The following is a 22,749-nucleotide window of genomic DNA, read 5'->3' on the forward strand; positions in this document are numbered from 1 at the left end:
GCTGATTCTAAAACTTGCCAGGAAAGACAGGATCTAGAATAGTCAAACAACTCTGAAAAAGAAAAACTGGAGGGAAAAGAGAAAAATGGAGGGCTAAGGCCATCTAATTTCAATAACTATTAAAAAACTCTAATAATCCCTGGCTGACGTAGCTCAGTGGATTGAGCGCGGGCTGCAAACCAAAGTGTCACAGGTTTGATTCCCAGTCAGGGTACATGCCTAGGTTGCAGGCCACAGCCCCCAGCAACCGCACATTGATGTTTCTCTCTCTCTATCTCCCTCCCTTCCCTCTCTAAAAATAAATAAATAAAATCTTAAAAAAAACCCTCTAATAATCAGAATAGTATGGTTCTTATGTAAAGACATACAACTATATTAACAGAAGAGAGAATCTGGAATTGATGCCCATATACTTGTGAACCACTCATGTTTGACAAAGGCAATGAGTGGGAAAAGTATAGCTTTTCAGCAAATGGGGCTATAACTAGAAATTCATATAAAAATGCATATGGATTTGGATCCAGACTTTGTGTAAAAATTAACTCAAAATGGATCACAGATCTAAATGTAAAACTTAATATATAAACCATCAGAAGAAAACACAGGAAAAGATCTTTGTGACCCTGGTTAGACAAAGCATGCTTAGATACAATACTAAAAGTAAATCCATAAAAGAACAAACTGATAAATGGGACTTAACCAAAATTTTAAAAACCCTGTTCTTCAAAATACACTACTGAGAGAATGAAAAGAGAAGTCTCAGACTTGGAGAAAATCTTTACAAAGCATATATCTGATACAGAACTTATATACAGAATATATGAAGAACTCTCAAAACTCAACAACAAAAAAACAATTTTACCCCCAAAACAGGCAAAGGATTTGAATAAGCACATGAAAATATGCTCAACATCATTAGTCATCAGGAGAATGCATATTAAAACCACAAGCAGATGCCACTATACACTGATCAGAATGGCTAACATTAAATAGGCTGACCGTGCCCTGGCCAGGCAGCTCAGCTTGTAAGAGCGTCAGTCCAATATGCTAAGGTTGTGGGTTCAGTCTCAGGCCAGGACACATTTAAGAGTCAACCAATGAATGCATAAATAAGTGGGACAACAAATTTCCTCTTTCTTTTTCTCTCTTTCCCCCTCTATCTCTTTCTCTATCCCCCCTTTTTTCCTCTCTCCCTCCTCCTCTCTCTAAAATCAGTAAATAAAAAAAAATTAATTAAAGACTGGCCATACCAAGTGCGGATGAGGATGTGAAGGAACTAGAACTCTCACTAGAACAACGCTGATGGGAATGTGAAATGCTATGACTATTTTGGAAATCAGTATGACAACTTCTAAAACACACATCTAGCATATCATCTCGTCATTCCACTCCTAGGTATATTCCCAAGAGAAAGCATAATACATGTTCATACAAAGATTTGTACAAGAATGTTCACAGCAGCTTGATTTATAATAGCCAAAAGCTGCAAACAACCCAAATATCCATCAACAATGAATCATGGTACATCCATATAATGGAATATTACCCAGCAATAAAAGAGGATGAATTACTGATACATGCAATAACATGGATGAATACTTTGCAAACAAAAAAAGAGTACACACTTTAAGATACCATTTATATAAAACCCTAGAAAATGCAAATTAATCTATAGTGACAAAAAAGCAGATCAGTGGCTGCTTCAGGATGAGGGGTAAGAGGGATTACAAAAAAGTATATGTGCGGAAACTTTTGGGGTCAATGGCTACATTCACTATCTTGACTATGGTGATGGTTTCATAGGTATACATGAATGTCAAAACTGATTACATTGTACATTTTAAATATGGAAATATGTTAATTTTACCTCGGTTAAGCTTTTAAAATAATAAAATAAAATATGGCATATAGAGGCACATCATCCTTCTCTCTCGTTCTTTGATTTGACAAGACAATAAAAGCCAGGACCTGCTCCTAGCTAACTCTCCCTGGCAATAGTATTGAGAGTAAACACTCTCTCTTGGGCTGCTTTTCTCCTGGTACTGGGGGATGTTCTTTAGAGCCTAATGATAAAACTTACCTCCCCTTACATCACAGTGGAAAAAATGTAAATTCTAGGCAATAGGAATGAGGATGGGTGGCTTGTAGGACAGATACAATGACAGGTAAAATAGATGCTTTGGTAAAAAGCTATCAGGCCTTACAGACTTACAGACTTTTTTGAGTAAGTATTGGAGTTAGGTCTCGCTGCCATCCATTGGCCTAAGAGATTGTTGTTGCTGTTGTTTTGGGGACCTCTCATAGAGCAGGAGAGAGCCAAGCCATGGTCTCAGTATGCTAGATCCCCTGGCTAAAATTCCATTTACTTACCTTTCATTTTCACTCAAATCCTTAAAACCTAAGTTTATAATACCTTTAAAAACATTAAAACATGTAGGTAAAAATCACATGATAGAATAATAAATGTACCATTAAAAACTATGTGAATTTATAGGAGAAATAATTGCACCCCATTGGGGAATCAGAGCACCTTAGAACTAGAAAGGATCTAAGAGTTCATCAAATCTAAGGCTCCGACAGATGGGCAAATCCCCTTACAACATTCCCATCGGGCTGTGAGCTGTTCCTCGTGCTTCCCACCCGCAGCCTCTGCAGAAGGCACACTCTCAGGAACAACCTATTCCACTTTTGAGAAGCCACATCAGAACGTTCTTTCCAGTGTCAGCCCAAATATTCCTTCCCATGATTTCTTCCCAATGATCCTAATTCTTCGCCCACTAAACAAGTTTATTCCTTCCACCCCATACAACCTTTTGGACGTTGAAGGAGCGTTAATTTATTCCGCCATCTCCTTCACATGTGCAGTCTTGTGCTGGGCGTTGTTCAGGATACAGAGACAAATGAAATTTGAATCCTGCCTTCACGAGCTCTTAGCCAAATAGGAGAGATTTTTTTTAAAGCCATACATTATTATAGTATGTACTACAAATATAAATGTCAAAGAGAAAACTGAGAAAGTATAGTAAGAGTTCAGAAAAGGGAAAGATTAATTCAATCTATGGAAGGGTTTAAGAAGTCAGGAAAAGCTTCCTAAGTGTTCTCTAACGCTGCGGGGACCCCGAAATGGGCATCTCCACTGAGGAAAGGGCGCTGCCCGGGCTTGAATCCTAGCTTTGCCACTCTCCAGGTTGGTGACTTTGGGCGGGTTACCTGTGCCTGTGTTTTCCCCTTTATAAACTATAGATGTGAGGATTAAATGCATTTATGCATGAAAAGTACTGAGAACAGTATTTAGCACTTAGCATTTTATGAGTGTCTCTGTTGTTGTTATTGAGAAAATAGCAAAGGCAGAGTCTATAGAGGTGAGAAGGGATTAAACCTGAATTGGTAAAAGCAAACAGTCCGGTTCAGTTTAAAGATGCTTCCTCTTTCTGCACCTCCACCCCTAAAACCCAACTAGGTATAAATATTAGCACAGAACCTGGCATGCGGTGGGTGTTTAATAAATCTTCACCTCTGCTATTCCCCTTTCCCTTTTTCTTCCCTTCATAGTTCTGGTTTGCACTTTGTCGAAAGTAGTTATATTTTCTGCCTTGAAATACAATTATTTGTGTTATTATATTATCTGCCTCTTGCATGTTTTCTGAAGGCAATGCTAATCTGGTATATCACAGCCCTGGTTCCCAAATCTGGCTGCACACAAGAAGCTCTTGGCAGAACATTAAAAATACATAAGTTGTTAGGATCAAACAGACCTAGAAATCAGAATTTCCAAGGGTATTCTCAAGGACAGGAATGTATATATTTAAAAGCTACAGGAAATTCTTAATCAGCCCATCAGTAAACCCTCTATTTGAGAATGAGTTACCTAGAGCACCGAATGATAAAGTGGACTTTCATGGACTAAAAAATGGAAGGTTAGGACCTAAAACTAAGTTGAAGCTATGCTGGAAAGTACTACATGTCAGGCTGAACTGGTACAATACAACTTCGAACTTCAAAGCAACAAATCCTTATGAGGAGCTTTATCTCAAAGGCACTTTCATGCCCTTTCAGTAGACATTAACATGCATTTTTTAAAATTAGAGATGGTGAAGAACATGCTAAAGTCAAACTTTACATATTCATTTTAAACACGTGTTCAGTAAGTGTTAAGCAATATGTATGAAAACCTGCAGTAAAATATGATGATATTATTTGGATACTAATTTGTTTTTTGTCATATGACCATTGCAAAGTAAAGCCAAAAACAAAAACAAACTTAGATCCAATGTGATCTTTCTCATTGAAAAATCTAACAGGACTATATTTTTAAAGTAACAGTGAACAAAAGAATATTCAATTCAAATGCTTAAATCTCTTTTCTATTACGGGTACTGCTATAGCAGCTAGAAACTTTTTTTCATGCAGAGCTGAGCAACTTAAAGTCAGAAACGAATAATATAGAGCTTTCATTTGAAAGTGAATTCTCCAGTACTGAATTCCCACCAAAGCAGCAATATGTCGCAGTTAAGCTAACACCATTTATAGAAGAGAACTCTGTACCTTCACTACCCCATCTTAACTCAGCATGTTGTAAAAGCACTCTCTTGATTTTCTTAAGATCCTATTGCTGTTTGTTGTCCAAGTAACCAGAGGAAAATATTTAAACTACTCAGTGCTGTCATTCTGAAATATTTTCCAGGAGTCTGAATTCTTTCTTGGGCTACAGCTAATGGGTTGAATTTATTTGAAATATATCCAAATCACAATATGTAGTAAGTAAACATTTACTCTGTAATAATTCCTCATCCTTATTCAGACTACCAATCAAATCAAGATTTATAAGTTTTTCCCCTAAAATGCTATGCCAACACTAAATGCTATCACTCAAAGACTGATAATAAGAGGAAATTTTCACCAACAGTGTAGACTCACATAAATATTGCAAAGGGTTTTCAAAAGATATCTGAAGACAGTAAGAGTTTCTCTTTAAGTATTTAAAAAAATGGATAACTGCTATTTTCCTGGGGTGTTTTAGGTTAGCTTTTTAGTGCCCTAGGGGAAAAAAACTGGGTAACCTGTCAAGATTGGCAAAATTATTTACATTTGATAAAAATAAAATCCAGTGTTGCCCTGGCCAGTATAGCTCAGTTGGTTGGGCATCATCCTGCAAACCAAAAGGTCACCAGTTTGATTCCCAGTCAGGACACATACTTGGGTTGCAGGTTCAATCTCCAGTCAGTGCATGAATGGAAGGCAACCAATTGATGTTTCTCTCTCACATCAATGTTTCTCTCCTTCTCTTTCTCCCTAACTTTCTCTCTCTCTCTCAAAACAAATAATAAATCAAATTAAATCTAATGTTGACAAGATTGTAGAAAAAGAAGCACTCTTATACTCTGTTGATGGGAATATACATTGGTATGCCCTCTTTTGAGGAAAATTTGGTAATAACCACCAATTTTTAAATACATACTAACCTTTGACATAGCGAGTCCCCTGTTTGGAATTTATCCTACGGGCATAACCGCAAAAGTGTGCAATGACACAAAGATGCTAGCTGCAGCATTCTTCGTCATAACAGACTGCACAGAATTTACATGTCCACCAATAAATGAATGACTAGGTAAATGTTTTACAATGAGAATACTACACGGGCATTAAAAAGAATAAAGAAGCCCTGGCTGGCATAGCTCAGTGGATTGAGCACGGGCTGCGAACCAAAGTGTCACAGGTTCAATTCCTAGTCAGGGCACATGCCTGGGTTGCAGGCCAAGGCCCCCAGCAACCACACATTGATGTTTCTCTCTCTCTCTCTCTTTCTCCCTCCCTTCCCTCTCTAAAAATAAATAAATTAAATCTTAAAGAAAGATAAATTTAAAAAAAGAATAAAGAATATCTGTAAGTGATAATACAGTAAGACATTAAAGATGTAAGTTAAAAAACAATCCTAACCCTAACCCTAAAACAACACGTGACACATTACACACGTGCACACATAAATACAGAAAGATTGTATAAACACATATATGCGGATGTGTTTGTACAAGCATAACAATTTTGGAAAAATACAAAATAAATATTAAAAGGGGCTGACTCTAAAGAATACAAAACTAAAGGTAAGAAAGAAGAGAAAGACTTGTTAAATGTTAAAATTTGCCATCCAGCTATATAACATTAAAAAGCATATGATAACACCTTGGAGAAATATTTAGCAGGTTATTATAAAGCAAAACACACATCTGCCCTGTGACCCAGCAATTTCACTCTGAGTGATTAACCCAAGAGAAATGCAAAAGGTATGTCCACAAACAGATTTGTACAAAAATGTTCATAACAGCCTTATTATGATAGCCCCAAACAGGAAAAAACTCAAATGTCCATCAACAGGAGGGAATGGGTAAACAAACTAGTGAATTTCAACAATGGAATATTACTTAGCAATAAAAAAAGAGAATGAACTACTGATACCAAAAAAAATTGGATAAATTTTATAGGCATTCCACTGAGTGAAAGAAGCCAGACACAGAAGAGCACATGTATACACTACATGATTCCATTTACATGAAGTTCTAGGATCAGCCAAACAAATCTTAGGATGATAGAAGTAAAAAATCTTAGCCTGAGTGGGGGAGGAGTTTGGAGAGTGGAGGAGAGGTGTTTGAGGGAAGCCAAAGGATTTAGCGGAAATGGACACAATTTGGGCATTTCTGGAGTGATGAAAATGTTCTATATCTTATTTTAGCTGGTAATATCATGGATGTATACAATTGTCAAAACCAATCATCCATTTAAAAGAATTAAATGGTTTTTAACCACGATCAATTTTAGAGCATATTTAGTACCCCCAAAAAGAAATCCCACTCTTGCCCTGGCTGGAGTGGTTCAACAGATTGAGCACTGGCCTGCAAATCTAAGGGTCACCAGTTCAATTCCTAGTCAGGGCACATGCCTAGGTTGTGGGCCAGACCCCCAGTAGGGGCCAATGAAAGGCAACCACACACTGATGTTTCTCTTCTTCTCTTTCTCCCTCCCTTCCCCTCTCTAAAAATAAATAATAAATTTTTTTTAAAGAAAGAAAGCCCACTCTTTAGCTATCACTCTTTCACCTCCCTCCATCCCAACTACTAATCCACTTTCTGTTTTTGTAGATTTGCCTATTCTGATAATTTCATATCAATGGCATCGTACATGTGGTCTTTTTTTACTTAGCAAAATATTTTCAAGATTCACCTATGTTGTAGCATGGGTGAGTGCTTCCTTTCTTTTATGGCCAAAGAATATTCCATTGTCTGATTATACCACATTTTGTTTACTCATTCATGAGTTGATGACAGACATCTGGGTTTTTTCAGCCTTTTGGCTGTTATGAATAATGCTGCCATAAACAATTGTGTTTTGGAAAGAACTGTGCATTTTATTATATGAAAATCATATACCTCAATTTTAAGAAAGAATATGGATATGAAAAATCATACTGTTACTACAAAACATCGTTTCTGGGTATTTCGGTGGGTGGCAGGAGAAAAATATTTCAGAATGGTAAGCCAATTATAATAAAGACATGTTCTCTCAGAGGAGAAAAAAAGTTGTATGTCAATAAAAACAAGTAACTGAAATGTCACATTCATCTCCTGATGAAACAGAAGCTTCCTATATGAGAGTGAGGAAGCTGTCTGGAAGGAGAGTATACATCACTGTTCTCAAATGCAAACTGTAACTCTCTGGGCTTCAATGACCACACCACAGAAATATCTATTACCACCCCGACTTCTCTAATCCCAGTAGTGACAAAAACAGCACTGCAGTATGACCTAACTCTTTTGATGGATAAAAGGAAACAGTTTAGTCCCTTTACCAAAGGCAGAAAAAATAATTCAAAAATAATGTCTGTGTAGCACTAGCACAGTATTTACATAGAGATATTGGTGCCTTGCAGCTGCCATATCAGAAGGAAAATTATGTTCTCTACAAATTAAAGAATGTCCTTTTCCTGACAGGGTTATAAATTACTTTTTGCACTCTGATACAAACAAGGGATTAATTACTAGCAGCAAACATTATGTTATCCTTTTGTAGAAATGGTGGGAGGACAGTACTAGTAATTACTGTTTCATTCCTGAAACGTGTATTACAATAACAGTACAAAGGAAGGGGGGGTGGTAAATGGAAATATTCTGTTGTAAAAAGCCCTTATATGTGAAGTAGTGTAACATTATTTGAAGGTAAACTGTGATAAAGATCATGTTGTAAATCCTTGAGCAACCACTAAAGAATATGAAAAAGAACCCTGGCCAGCTGGCTAATCATTTGGCTAGAGCATGGTCCTGTACACCAAAATGCTGCAGGTTCGATCCCTGGTCAAAGCACATACATAGGTTGCAGGTCCAAACCTCAGTTGGGTTGCATGTGAGAGGCAACCAACTGATGTTTCTTTCTCTTTCTCCCTCCCTCCCTCCCTCCCTCCCCTCCTTCCTCTCTCTTTAAAAAGCAATAAACATATCCTCCGGTGAGGATTTAAAAATAAATAAATAATCCAATAAAAGAGAGAAAATAAAATACTAAAAATTACTCAATTAGTAAAAAGATAGCATGAAAAAGAGAAAGGAACCAAAGACATACAAAGAAGAAAACAAATAGTAAGGTGGTACCTTATACTACAACTAACTACCTGTGTGTACACATCTTACTCTCTTTCTCCCTTACTCCCCATCTATCTATGTACATCCATTTTCTCCACTAAATTTGAGTGATAAACAGAAATAAACCAAAATTAATTGCTATAATGAATACAGTATTAATTCTAACACCTCTACTTTATAATCTGTGAGAATTTATAAAATTTTACTTAATTCACATGACAATATAGAAAAATATAAAACTCACCTATCCATAAAAAAATAAGTCCCAGAATTTTAGTGCTAAGTTATTTTAGAAGTTTTTTTTGTATAATTTCTTCATTTTACAGTTAAAGACACTAAGAATCAAAGTGAGTAATTGAGCAATCGGTAATTAATCAAAATAGTCACATGGCCAGCCAGCAGTACAGCCATAATAAAATTTATATTTTATAACTTCTAATTCAGTTGTCTCCAAAGAAAAAATTTTCTTGCAACACCAACCACATATACAACTATAAAATTAATGCGTTCATTTTAAATGATTCATATCTAGCAGGTGTAGCCAGATCTCTATTGGGAAACATCTTGTTAGTTAAGTTGTACACCTATTTGAAAATAATCAAACTTTAAAAAATATAAATAGTTGAATTTAGAATACCAACTAATTCAAATACTCATTAATTAATCAAGATCACTGAAGTATAATGTACATAAAGGAAAACAAAAAATACTGTGGCTAAATAATCATTTAAAGCACTGGCTACCAAGTTCAGAGAATACAATCTTTCATTCAAATCAATAACTAACCATTCACACTTATGCCAAATGATAATAAAAATGTGTGAAAACTCTGTGCATTATTACCTGTGGCTCCTAGTGGGTGTCCCTTTGAAATCAACCCACCACTAGGATTTATGACCCACTTTCCTCCGTAAGTGTTATCTCCTCTGTCAACCAGTTTTCCACCTTCCCCTAGAGAAGAAAAAATATATTTACAAATGTTAAAAATAACACTGGAACAAATGACATGTTTTTAAAACTTCCATATAGCCAAGACTTTTGTACAACAGACATTTCTTAACAGCTCAAATGAGCATCAAATTGATCAAAGCACAACTAAAAGTTAGGTAATAAATATTGAGTAATAAAGGCTGGTATTTTCAGAACATTTCCTACATGAAACAATGCACCTATTAATTCCTCAGAGCTCTTTAGCTTCCAAAACTGCTACAAATATAATTGACATTCAGAGAACCAAAAGAAAATAATTGAAATAAAATACTATAACTAAATTATATCAGCTTTAAAAATTCATGATTTTGCCAAAATGTATTCATTTCGCTATATTTTCAACTGTATTCATACACTATATAAATATTATTAATAAACAGGAAAGAGGGAGGGAGAGAGAAAAAAAGGACACTTTATGAAATGAAGGGAAATGGCTGAAAATATTGTTAAGCTATAAGCTCAAAAGAAAAAGTTACATCCATGCTCAGCAACTTCAGCATTCCTATGAATTCCCATGACATTCTTCTGGGTGGTAAATAAGTAAATAAAAATACATGCATTATATAAAATGTTCTTCCAAATGATATTTCTGATAAAGTAGCCAGAGATAAAATCTCAAAATAATGATAATGGTTGTTGTCAGAGGCAGCAAATAGCTTTTAAGCACTCACTCTATGTCAGGTCTTGTTCTAATTATTTGACATATATCTACATAATTTAATTCTCAAACCTATAAGATATAATTAATATGTAACATGAATTTCAGATGTATAACATAATGATACCACAATAAGTCCAGTTAAGATCCATTCCCAAATGTAGTTACAAAATTTATTTTTTTAATATCTATACACTTAGCAACTTTCAAATATATAATACAGTATTATTATAACTATAATCACTATGTAATGTAGTGATACATTATACCTCATAACTTATTTTATAACTGGAAGTTCATATATTTTGACTCCCTTCATTCCTTTTACCCAACCCCTCACGCCTCTCATCTGGCAACAACCAATGTGTTCTGTGTATACATGAACTTGGGAGTTTTTTTTCTCTCTCTCTTTTTTTTTTTTTTTTCGTAAACTGAGACCTCATACAAGTGGGATCACAGGGTATTTGTCTTTCTCCGACTTACTTCACTTAGCATAATGCCCTGAAGGTCTATCCATGTTGTTGCAAATGGCAAGATTTTCATTCTTTTTCATGGCTGAATAATATTCCATTATATACACACATCACATTTTCTTTATGCATTCATCTGTCAATGGACATTTAGATTGTTTCCATATTTTAACTATTGTAAATAGTGCTGCAGTGAACATGGGGGTGCATATATCTTTTGAGTTAGTGTTTCCATTGTCTTCAGTGTATCGAACACTACCTCTAACAAAAAAAGGAAAATTCACCTAGCTTCTAATGGCTTGGAAGATTCAACATTGTTAAGATGACAAATGTCTAAATGAATCTACAGATTCAATGAAATCCCAATGAAAATTCTAGCAAGGAGAGCTTTTGTTGTATTTTTGTAGAAATTAACAAACTAATTCTAATATGTAGATGAAGATGTATATAGTCTAAAACAATCAAAACAATTTTTGAAAAAACAAGGTTGGAGAACTTACCCTATTTGATTTCAAGACTTGTTATACACTACAGTACTGTATTAGTGTTAATACAGTGGCCAAAATAATTTGGTATTGGTGAAAAGATAAGAATGTAGATCAATACCCTGGCTGGCGTAGCTCAGTGGATTGAGCACGGGCTGCAAACCAAAGTGTCGCCAGTTCAATTCCCAGTCAGTGCACATGCCTGGGTTGCAGGCCAGGTCCCCAGTGGAAGCCATGTGAGAGGCAACCATACATTGATGTTTCTCTCTCTTTCTTTCTCCCTCCCTTCCCCTCTCTCTAAAAATAAATAAATAAAATAAAATAAATAAATAAACTTGATATACCCTTAAAAAAAAAAGAATGTACATCAAAAGAGTCCAAAATTGGATCCTCATATATATATATGGGCAATTGATTTTGGACAAAGGTGCCACTGTAATTCAATGGGAAAAGAAAAGTCTTTTCAGCAAATGCTACTAGATTTGTATGTGAAATAAAAAAGATTAATATCAACCTTTATCTTACACCATACACAAAAACTTACTCAAAATGGATTATATACTTGAATATAAAATCTAAATCTATATTCGCCCAACCTCCTGCCCCACCCCATACTGCCCCCCTCACTGTGCTGGGCCTGCAGGTCTGTGGCAAGCCGAGGACAAGGGTCTTTCTTCTGCAGGGTGGGGTTCGCTAAAGTTAGCCTACTTCAAGAGATACCAAGTGAAATTTAGATGACAAGAGGATAAAATTGATTACTATGCCCAGAAATGCTTGGTAACCCAGGATAAAGATAAGTACTACACTACCAAATACAGAATGACAGTTCAAGTAACCAACAGAGGCATCCCTTGTCAGACTGCTTATGCCCGTATAGATACAGAAGGGGGTATGACTGTTTGTGCAGCTCATGCTCAGGAACTCCCCAAGTACAGCGTGAAGGCTGGCCTCACAAAACATGCTGCAGTGCATCAGACTGGCCTGCTGCTGGCCCACAGGCTACTCAATACGTTTGGCACGGACAAGATCTAGGAAGGCCACATGGAGATGACTGGAGATGGGAGTACAATGTGGAAAGCACTGATGGTCAACCTGGTGCCTTCATCTGCTATTTGGATGCAGAGCTTGCCAGAAGTACTACTGGAAATAAAGATTTTGGAGCCCCAAGGGGTACCAATTCCCTGGTTATGATTCAGAAAGCAAGGAACTCAGTGCAGAAGTATATCAGAAACACATCGTGGGTTAGAATGGTGTAGATTATATGCGTTACCTAAGGGAAGAAAATGAAGATGCTTACAAGAAACAATTCTCTCAGTGCATAAAGAGCAATGTAACTCCAGACATGATGGAGGAGATGTGTAAGAAAGCTCATGCTGCTACATGCAAGAATCCAGTATATGAGAAGAAGCCTAAGAAAGAACTTACAAAGAAGAGATAGAACTGTTACAAAATGTCTCTTGCCCAGAAGAAACGTCAGGTAGCTCAGGAGAAGGTAAGTCTCCTCAGAGCTCAGGAACCGGCTGCTAAGAGCTAATAACCCAACCAACAGTTTTCTATGAAGATTTTTCAGATAAAGACAATAATAAATTTATTGACCAAGCAGCTAACAAATATAATCTAAACCTATAGAATTAGAATAAAAATTTAAAAATCTGTATGGCCTTTAGATAGGCAGAAGTTTTATAATACAAAAAACATGAACTATTAAAGATACTGAGATTTTATATTTCATCAAAATTTCTAAAATTGTTTTTCAAGTGGTACTATTAATAAAATAAAAAGGCGGGACTTCCAGCAAGATGGAGGAATAGGTGGATGCACAGTGCCTCCTCCCACAACCAAGATTAGAACAACAATAATTTACAGATAGAATATCACTCAGGACTGACAGGATTTATCTGAATGGAAGTTGGACAGCCAAGAAGTTGAAGTAAACCTGTACATCCAGACTGGTAGGAGACGACGAGCCAGGCAGGCGCGGGGCTGGCGCGAGTCGGCGGCGCGCAGAGGTCGGGGAAAATCTGGCACAAAATCGGCGCAACAGCCATCCGGGGCGCAAGAACGCAGCGGTGGACCCTGAGTACGCAAGCTGCGGCTGGCGGACCGGTGGCGCAGCGATTGTGGACCAGGGCAGAGCTCGCAGCCCAGGATCCCAAGGAAGGGCCTGAGCCCGGGAGAACGAAACTATCGCCATTGTCCCCTCCCGCTCCCGCCCCCGCCCCCACATATAACGTCACAATCTAGCGACCAGGGTGCCCAGCCCCGGTGAACACCTAAGGCTCCCCCCCGCCACCATAACAAGAGCGACCAGAGACAGGGAAAGACCTAAGACATGTATCCAACAGCACAGATCAGTCCCCCAGGACTCATCCTTTTGAGCGACCAAGAAATAGCCAATCTATCAGATGCACAGTTCAAAACACTGGTGATCAGAAAGCTCATGGAATTGGTTGATTTTGGGCGCAATTTAGATGAAAGGATGCAGGTTACCATAAAAGAGATGCAGGAAGATACGTGGAGGAGAGCCAATAGTGAAAGGAAGGAATCTGAGTCTCAAAACAATACAGTGGACCAGAAGGAAGATAGAATCAACCAAGCAGGAAAGCATGATGAAATAAGAATTCAAAAAAATTGAGGAAAAGCTTAAGAGCATCCAGGACACCTTTAAACGTTCCAACATCCGAATTATAGGGGTACCAGAACAGGAAGGAGAAAAGCAACAGATGGAGCACATATTTGAACAAATAATAAAGGAGAACTTCCCCAATCTGGCAAAGGGAACAGTCTTCCAAGAAATCCAAGAAGCTCAGAGAGCCCCAAAGAAGTTGGACCCAAGAAGAAACACACCAAGGCACATCATAATTACATTAGCCAACGTAAAAACAAAGGAGAGAATCCTAGAAGCAGCAAGAGATAAGGGGACAGTCACCTACAAAGGAGTTTCCGTCAGACTGTCAGCTGATTTCTCAAAAGAGACCTTACAGGCAAGAAGGGGCTGGAAAGAAATATTCCAAGTCATGAAAGGCAAGGACCTACATCCCAGATTGCTCTATCCAGCAAAGCTCTCATTTAGAATGGAAGGGAAGATAAAGTGCTTTTCAGATAAGGTCAAGTTAAAGGAGTTCATCATCACCAAGCCCTTACTTTATGAAATGCTAAAGGGACTTATCTAAGAAAAGAAGATAAAGAAAAAGACATGTATAGTAAAAGGACAGCAAACTCACAATTATTAACAACCACACCTAAAGCAAAACCAAAAGAAACTAAGTAAACAACTAGAACAGGAACAGAACCACAGAAATGGAGGGCACATGGAGGGCTAGCAGCAGGGGGGGGTGGGAGGAGAGAGGGGGGAAAAGGTATAGAGAATAAGTAGCATAGAATGTAGGTTGATAATAGATAGGGGGAGGGCAAGAATAGTACGGGAAAGGTAGAAGCTAAAGAACTCACAAGTATGACACATGGACATGAACTAAAGTGGGGGAACGTGGGTGGGAGAGGAGGTACAGGGTGGAGGGAAGTGAAGGGAGAATGGGACAACTGTAATAGCATAATCAATAAAATATATTTTAAAAAATAATTTGGGAGCTAAAAAGGTGATTTTTTTAATTTTACTATTTTAAAATGTAATTTTTTAATGATGCTATTTTAAAACAGAAATTTATGCTTTATTATTTAATGAAAAGTATATTTCCCAAGCAGCAATTTTACCACAGAAATACCACATGATTTCACTCATATGTGGAATCTAATGAACAAGCTGAACTAACAAGGAAAATGGGGACAGACTCATAGTTGGAGAGCAGATGACAGCTAGTTGGGGGGGGTGGTTAGGGGGTAGAGGGACTGAGGAAAAAGGACTCATGGACATGGACAGCAGTGTAGTGATTGCTGGGGGGAGGGGGGTCTAGGGGAACTAAATCATAATGGAAAAATATAATAAAGATTAACTAAAAAAGCAAATGTAACTTTATATCCTTTTTTCCCACTAACAGGATCTTGTAAGTACCTCTGATTTACATAATACAAATTACCTGTACACACTGTTGTCTCACTGTTGGTATTGTCTAAGACTACAGGTTCTACAATGTCCAGTGTCAAGATAGCTCACATTCACTTTCCAAAGTGTGGCAGAACCAATGTGGAGGGAAAAGCAATTAATGAATTCCTTTGTTTAATGGTGAAAATGAAATTTTCTCAGAGAAATTTACTAAGTTAATATGCATCTCCTGAAAGATACTACCTTCTGGACAGAGCCCCAGTGCTTCATAAGTGATGAGCTCGTTGACGGAAAAGCAATCATGAAGTTCTATTACATCAACATCGCGGGGACTCAGGCCAGATTTCTCATAGCACTTTCTGGCAGCTTCTTTAGCCATATCAAAGCCAATCTAAAACCAAAATCATAAATAAATAAATTAAGAGCATCAAAACTGGGACTTTTATATAAGGATTATAAAGGATTAATATATATAAAATAACAGTTGAGAAATGACCACATATATTAAAATATCTATTGATTCTATATTATACAGAAAGTCCAAATAAAAGGATATCCAGGAGGGAAAAAATATATATATTAAACCTGGTACTATAATAGGCAGAATTTTAAATAAGATACATAAAAAGGACTTATAATTTTTCAGGCCATATCTTATGTTAAATTACAAAAACTCTATCAATCCACAATGTACAGTTGTGGTAAACAGGAAGAAGAGATTTATCAATAGATCAATATAACACACTGAAACAATAGGGTAATTTTTATATGAAAATAAACAACCTTCTTTTAGGAGATTGTATGGAATTCAAAACATTTTCCCAAAATCCATGTTTTTACCCTCTTTGGTCTCGGATAATAACAACATGCAAACTGAACTTTCCTCAAAGAATGAAACTGTGGCACAGCAGGAAATGTACTGGAATCAGAAAACCTAAATATAAGTTGCACTTCTACCACACCTCAGAACCCTAGCTTTGTGATACTGGGCAAAGTACAGGGACATTTCCAAATTCAGAGTGTTGTCGTCAAATCATTTTTTAAACTGTAGTTTAGCGTACAATTGTTTACATAGGTGTATATATATATATATATATATGCCTACATTTTATGTATGTATGCATGTATCTTCAAATATTCAACTAACTCCAGGTCTGAATTCTCTTTTTTTCTTCCTCCATTTTGTATTTAATCTTCAATCAGGATTTTTTGAAGCACCAAGAAAATTCCCTAAAAACATCTTTGTTTTTCCCTTAACTCTGTAGGATAGGAGTTCTGAGCATATTTAGCCAGTTCAACGTAGAAAAAAAGAACAGCACATCTAGTCAGTTAAAGGCTGACACAGTGACACGTGGCTCTATCACAGGAAGCACATGTTCTCGTCAGCTATATTCCCCTACCAGATTCTCGAGGACGGGTTATAATATTAGACTTTCTAGACAGTTTTTCAAGGAAATTACATACAGACCCAGTAACAACAGCATGTCACCTTAAAATTTTTAAACAGAAATCCCTTGATTAATTAATAAAACAGAATTTTAGACAAACCAATTTAATACTGCTTTTCTCTTCAAATGTGCTTGGAAAATCAGTCACCATCTCCTGTGCCAGAATTTCCACAGCTTTGGAATGAAGGCCATACTTCTGTACAAAATCTTCATCTGCCAAAATTGCCGCTGCAGCACCATCTGAAGTGGGACTAGGGGGAGGTAAAAATTATTTACACCCAGTCCACCTCAGTCCAAAGATATTAGGCTAGAAGGTCTTTCTGGGAAGAAAGCTTAGTATGCTTGATGGTAATGGGATAGTCCCCTTTGTGATATCTGCAGTTAAAACTTATACACGCTTCCCTGCTACAGACTGAATCTCTGTCAAGAACTTAAATGCTCTCAGTCACTACTAGGTCTCTAAGAATCTCTCCCAAAAAGTTCTTATGGCAAAGAACCCTGCATTTGCTTCTGTAGAAGTCATCTTCTGGTGACTTCTGAAAAGTACACAAAGTTATTCTTACCCTAATACAATGAAGATTCTACTATAGGCCTAACTAGCGCCAACTCTGCTATCTCCCCAATAACTCAGTCTTGGAATCCATTGGAAAACTGGAAAAGGATGGAATAGAGGATTCCAGAAAGTCCATGGTTTGGTTAAAACTCTTGGTATCTCCTCAGAATAGATCTTTTCCTTAGAGTAGGCTGTGAAGGGAGGCAGCAAACACAGAAGCCTTCTGCGAGTTCAGCTGGACTTTGTAAATAAGCAGACCTTCGTATTGCAACAGATGAAAGCTGACCCCGCTTGTTCCTGTGCATCCAGCCAGCAATTCAAGGGCACAGCCAGGTGATGACCAGGCACAGGCAGGACCTGTGCAGTACTAACGCATTATTCTAGGAGATAAATATGTCAAGCAATTTTCAAGCTGCAACTATTATCATTATTAGAGCTGTGAATTTTTTTTCTTATTTTATGTTTACTCTTAGCCAGTACGATAGAGTAAAACTCCCTACAGTGGAAGCATACAGCAGAGAAAACAAAATGCTCAAGGTGAAAATTGTGGGGCCCCACTGGCTTCCTAACTCACATTTAAATAAATAAATACACTTAAAGCAAAATAGGCAGAAGTCATGAGAGAAGGAAATAAGATATATGATCTTCCAAGAGAAGAGAGCGTCAGTGCACAGGAGAAGGAAGTGGGGCACTCACTCCAGAGTGAGGACTACACTGGTCGTTCTGGAGAAGCAGACGCAGGCACAGTAGAGATATACCCAGATACAGCGCCTAAGGTTTGCCCAAGGGGGAAGCAGGGGAGCATTCCTTCCATGAAAGAATAAAATGTCTTTCTTACCAACATTGTAAGATAGTCAGAAAATCAAAAACTTTTCGAGATGTCATCACTTCATCTAAACTGTATTCTTTTTGGAACTGGGAATTCCTAAATGCAAAATAAGTAGTTAACAGATTGTTATTAGGTAGCAATTACAATTTTTTTGTTGAAGATGTTCTGGTCTAGAAGCTAAAGAGAGAATAATACATTAGTATTCTTTTCACAACCAAAAGACAAACTTTTATAGTTTCAACCTTTAATAAATAAATAATTTGAACTGAATTTTTAGAAAATCTTAACTTCAAAATGCCATATACTGTATAATAAGAAACTTCACTAATCTTTGTCCTGGGTTCCCATCAAGGAGCTTCTAAAACCCTTGGGATTTCCTGAGTGACAAAAGTCTCTTTGTTATGCTAATAAGTGGCTCCTTGTGGGCCAGCTCTTTGTGGGGGAGTGGTACAGGGGGCTGCTCGCCAGGAAGAGAAAGACTCACCATGAACTTGCAAGACTGGGACTTCTCAGCCAGTGTGACCCCAGGAAGAAGAGCGGGGCTGAAGACTGAATTCAATCATGTGGCCAATGATTTAACTGAGTGTGCCCGCACAATGAAGTGCCAATAAAAACTATGGACAATGAACTTGGTGGAGCTTCCTGGTTGCTGCGCCCCGTAACATGCTAGGATGGTGACATGCCCTGACTGCCTGGGGGAGAGGGCAGGGAAGCTGTGCATTAGGGACCCTTGCAGATCTCACCCTGTGAGCTTCTTTACCTGGCTGTTCCTGAGTTATATCCTATATCCAGTAATAATACAGATGCTCCTCAAAACTTACAATGGGGTCGCATCCCAATAAACCCATTATGAGTTGAAAACATCATACATCAAAAATGGATTTTTTTGATGGTGAACATAATAGCTTAGCTTAGCCATTTTCTACTGAATCTTAAAATTCAGTAGAAGTTCTACTGAATTCTACTGAATTTCTGCGTATCTCTAGCGCATTTTTTTTAAAAGTAAAAAAAATCTAAGTCGAACAATCCTAAATTGGGGACCATCTGTACTGTAATCATAAATACAGCACTTCCCTGAGTTCTATGAGTCAGCCTAGTGAATTACTGAACCTGATAGAGTCATGGGAACCCTTGAATGCTAGCAAGTTGGTCAAAAGTACAAATGGCCCACAGACCCTACCCACGGCTGACGTCTGACAGGAGCGGGCAGTCTTGTAGAGGACTGAGTCCTCAGTTCATGGTGTCTGCATTAACTCCAGATGGTTGGTGCCACAACTGAACTACAGTGCACCCAGATGGTGTCAGACCAGTTGGAGGTTAAAATAGAATACCATTTCTTTTTGCTGGATAATTATAAAATGCTAGTTCATCAAAAGAAAAATTAAATGACTTGCAATTCAGCCAACTTTTGTGGTGAGGATATTATGCAACTACATTTAATGAAGGCTAGTGGAGTTCTTAAATAAATATATAAAACCTACAATAAACTATATGCATTCTTGAAAACATTTTCTTTCTGATTGGTGCAAAGAAGAAATTTACTTTTATCCCCTCTCGCTCCTCTAACAATATAATCATCTGGTTTCAGGTTTTGCTCTGGTGAAAACAGCAGCAACAGACACCACAAGGGAGTTTTAAGAGCAAACTTCAACCACTGTGGAAATTAACAAGCAATTCGACTATTTAGAAATAAAGCCCTTCTCACTCACATCTACACCTGCGTCTGCACCTCTGCTTCTACGGATAACTTTGACCATCACCAACTTTCAAAAAATACCTTATTTGTGCCAGATCCTGTGCTAGGCACTGGGGACATGGACACAGTCACTACTAAAGAACTCAGTCTGAATTCATGACAAATAAATACATCATTCTAACACAATACGATACATGCCAGGATGGAAATGTAACACAGGGTGCCATGGGAGTTCACAGGATGTGCATCAAACCCAGACACAAGAGGGAACTTCATCCCTAAGATTAGGCAAATAGGAGGAAGAGAGAATTCCTCTCAAAAGGATCAGCGCATGCAAAGCCTCTTGAGGTGAAGCGGTACAGCATTAAGTTTGGGAGGGAATGTGGAGGCAAGGCGGAGAAGGCAGGGAAGGAGGATGAACAAGGATCAGACCATGAGAGGACAGTATGTGGTGTTTACATTTTACACTGAAACAATGAGGAACCACTGAAGGCTACCAAGCTGGGACGTGACATGACCAGATCTGGATCTCAGCAAGAAAACTGCCGTTTCAAAAAAGGATGGTAAAAAGGCATTACGGAAAGCAAGATAACCAACTAAAAAACTAGGGCATTAACTACAGCAAGAAACGGTAAGAACCTAACCCTTCCAGTACAGAACCGGAAGGGAAAGATGAGAGAAGGGATAAATTCAAAAGACAGTGTGGAGGCAGGATTCTGTGTATCCCCAGATCATCTGCAGCTCACGCGGAACACTGAGGAAGAAGGCGGAGGCATGGATGACCGCAGGGTTGCGATGTTCTGCCATTCACCACAATGAAGAGGCTGAAAGGAAAGCCGGGCAGAGGGGCCATGTAAATTATCGGTGAACATGCTGACTCTGAGGCACCTGTGGGATATCTAAGTGACAACAAGTAGGAATAGGTCTGATGGCCTTACAGACACAGGTCTGAAGGCCCAAGTGGCACAGGCTATCTCTAATACTATACTACTTACCAGGGCCTCTCACTGCATTTGATTATTCTTATAATTGGTGAGGAAGCACTTGAGAATAGTTTGTTAATTCAACCTTCTTAGAAATATGAAACAGGACCTCTCCAATGACTGGTCAGGAAACACAGAACTCTCTTTCTTGACAAACCAAGCAAAGCCTAATGCGAGAATTTAGCACCTGAAATTTCTGAGCCAAACCTAGAAATTCCTGACTGTTTCAAAGAGTTTTAAATGATGAAACCGACATCCAGAAATTTGCCGTAATTGAGAACTTATAAAACACGATGGAAGATCCATGCAAACAAGGAATTTATCTGTCTTATTCACTGCTACATCAATAGCAGCTAAAGCAATGTCATGCAGATAGCAGGCTACTGAATACATCCTGCTGGGTCAATGATGTTCCCTTAGAAGAATGCTATAAGGAGTGGGTGAGTGAGTGCCTGGTTGGACACCAGGTTAAATGAGAGAAAGACTTGGAAGCTCTGATTCTCTAGGGAAGGTCGAGAACTGCTCTTTGGAGCCTCAAAACCAGGAAACTGCACTGCTTTCAATTCCTCAGTATGTTGGTACAGTTCCTTACCAGTTTCAGAAAATCCAATGGATTTTTAATGGTTCTCCATGTTCTAAGGACAAGGAAATCGGCTCTAGACCATCTTTTTGACTTAAGACTGCTCATCCTAACTACTACTCAGTAACAGTGAAGTTTTATTGAGCATACATTATGCTCCAATACCTTGCTAAATATTGAACATAAAAGATGAAACAATCTCAACTTCCAGTCAAGACAGAGGCGTAGGTAGACACTTTTCGCCTACTTGTACCATCATGAAAAGGATCACAGCTAATTTCAAAACAAAAAACACCCAGAACTGCCAGAAAACTGAACTGTATGGAAGTCCAAAAACCAAAGATTTAAAGAACCTATATTCATCCAGATGGGTAGGAAGGGCAGAGACCAGGAGCCAGGGCAGAGAGGACTCCACGTAGTGGTGGTGGGCTGGTGGCAGTGAGGGGGCAACGGCAGTCAGCAAAATGGGTGGTCCCACATTTATGTGTGGTGGTTAAAAATCAGGGGGACACCTTGTGAGCAAGCAATCTCAGCCCCAGGCTAGACCACACAGCCCCAGTTCTAGTGTGAGGAAATATAAAGCCTCGTAACTTCTGGCTGTAAATACCAATGGGGTTTGGGGCATTGGAGAAAAGTGCTGGTTTCTCAGGAGAGCTCAGAACATAAGCAAACCCACCCACTCTGGGAAATACAACCAGGGCAGCAGCTGTAGGGGCACCAATCACATATGGGAAGGGGGTGAAGTGACTGGAAAAGGGGCAAGTGTCAGGCAAGCCCCCAAAAGTCAGCCAGCAGCAGCACTGACCCCTCTTCAACCCCTCCCCCACACATGGGACCACAAAGTGGTATAGCAGGCTGCCAGCCCTGGCGAACACTCAAGGCTCCGCCCCATACAACTTAACACATGCATTAAGACAGAGAGTCAAAGTGGCTCTACCTAGTACACAGACACGGGGAGGCTGCCAAATTGAGGAGAAAAAGAAATATGGTCCAAATAAAGGAACAGAACAGAACTCCAGAAAAGACCTAAGCTATGCCAAGATAGCCAACCTATCAGATACAGAGTGATCAAAACACTGGTGATCAGAATGCTCAGCGATCTCACTGAATACAGCAAAAGCATAAGGAAAGAAGTGAAGGCTACACTAAATGAAATAAAGAAAAATCCACAAGGAACCAACAGTGAAGGGAAGGGACCCAGGATTCAAATCAATCAGTTGGAACATAAGGAAGAAATAAACATTCAACCAGAACAAAACAAAGAAAGAAAAGTTCAAAAAAACAAGGAGGGTTTAAGAAGACTCTGGGACATCTCCAAAAGGGCTAACATCTGAATCATGGGGATGTCAGAATAAGAACAGAAAGAGCAAGAAACCGAAAACTTATTTGAAAAAATAATGAAAGAAAACTTCTCTAATTTGGTGAAGGAAATA

At 38.3% G+C, this 22,749-nt stretch overlaps 1 protein-coding gene and 1 pseudogene across 2 annotated transcripts in view; one reads left to right on the top strand and one right to left on the bottom strand.

The window, feature by feature from the left end:
• The window catches only part of SCP2 (sterol carrier protein 2), a 110,012-nt gene that overhangs the window by 45,934 nt on the left and 41,329 nt on the right, over positions 1–22,749 (bottom strand). For both annotated transcript variants that reach the window (XM_045856566.1, XM_045856558.1), the window contains exons 8-11: positions 18,067–18,153; positions 16,776–16,926; positions 15,471–15,618; positions 9,468–9,575 (exon numbers count right to left, since the gene is read on the bottom strand). In XM_045856566.1, the coding sequence (XP_045712522.1) occupies positions 9,468–9,575; positions 15,471–15,618; positions 16,776–16,926; positions 18,067–18,153 (494 nt within the window). The remainder of the gene's footprint in view (positions 1–9,467; positions 9,576–15,470; positions 15,619–16,775; positions 16,927–18,066; positions 18,154–22,749) is intronic.
• LOC123830402 lies at positions 11,936–12,761 on the top strand (annotated as a pseudogene).

Source organism: Phyllostomus hastatus, unplaced genomic scaffold (assembly GCF_019186645.2).
Source record: "Phyllostomus hastatus isolate PE091 unplaced genomic scaffold, TTU_PhHast_1.1 phas_contig_147, whole genome shotgun sequence".
Lineage (NCBI taxonomy): Eukaryota > Metazoa > Chordata > Mammalia > Chiroptera > Phyllostomidae > Phyllostomus > Phyllostomus hastatus.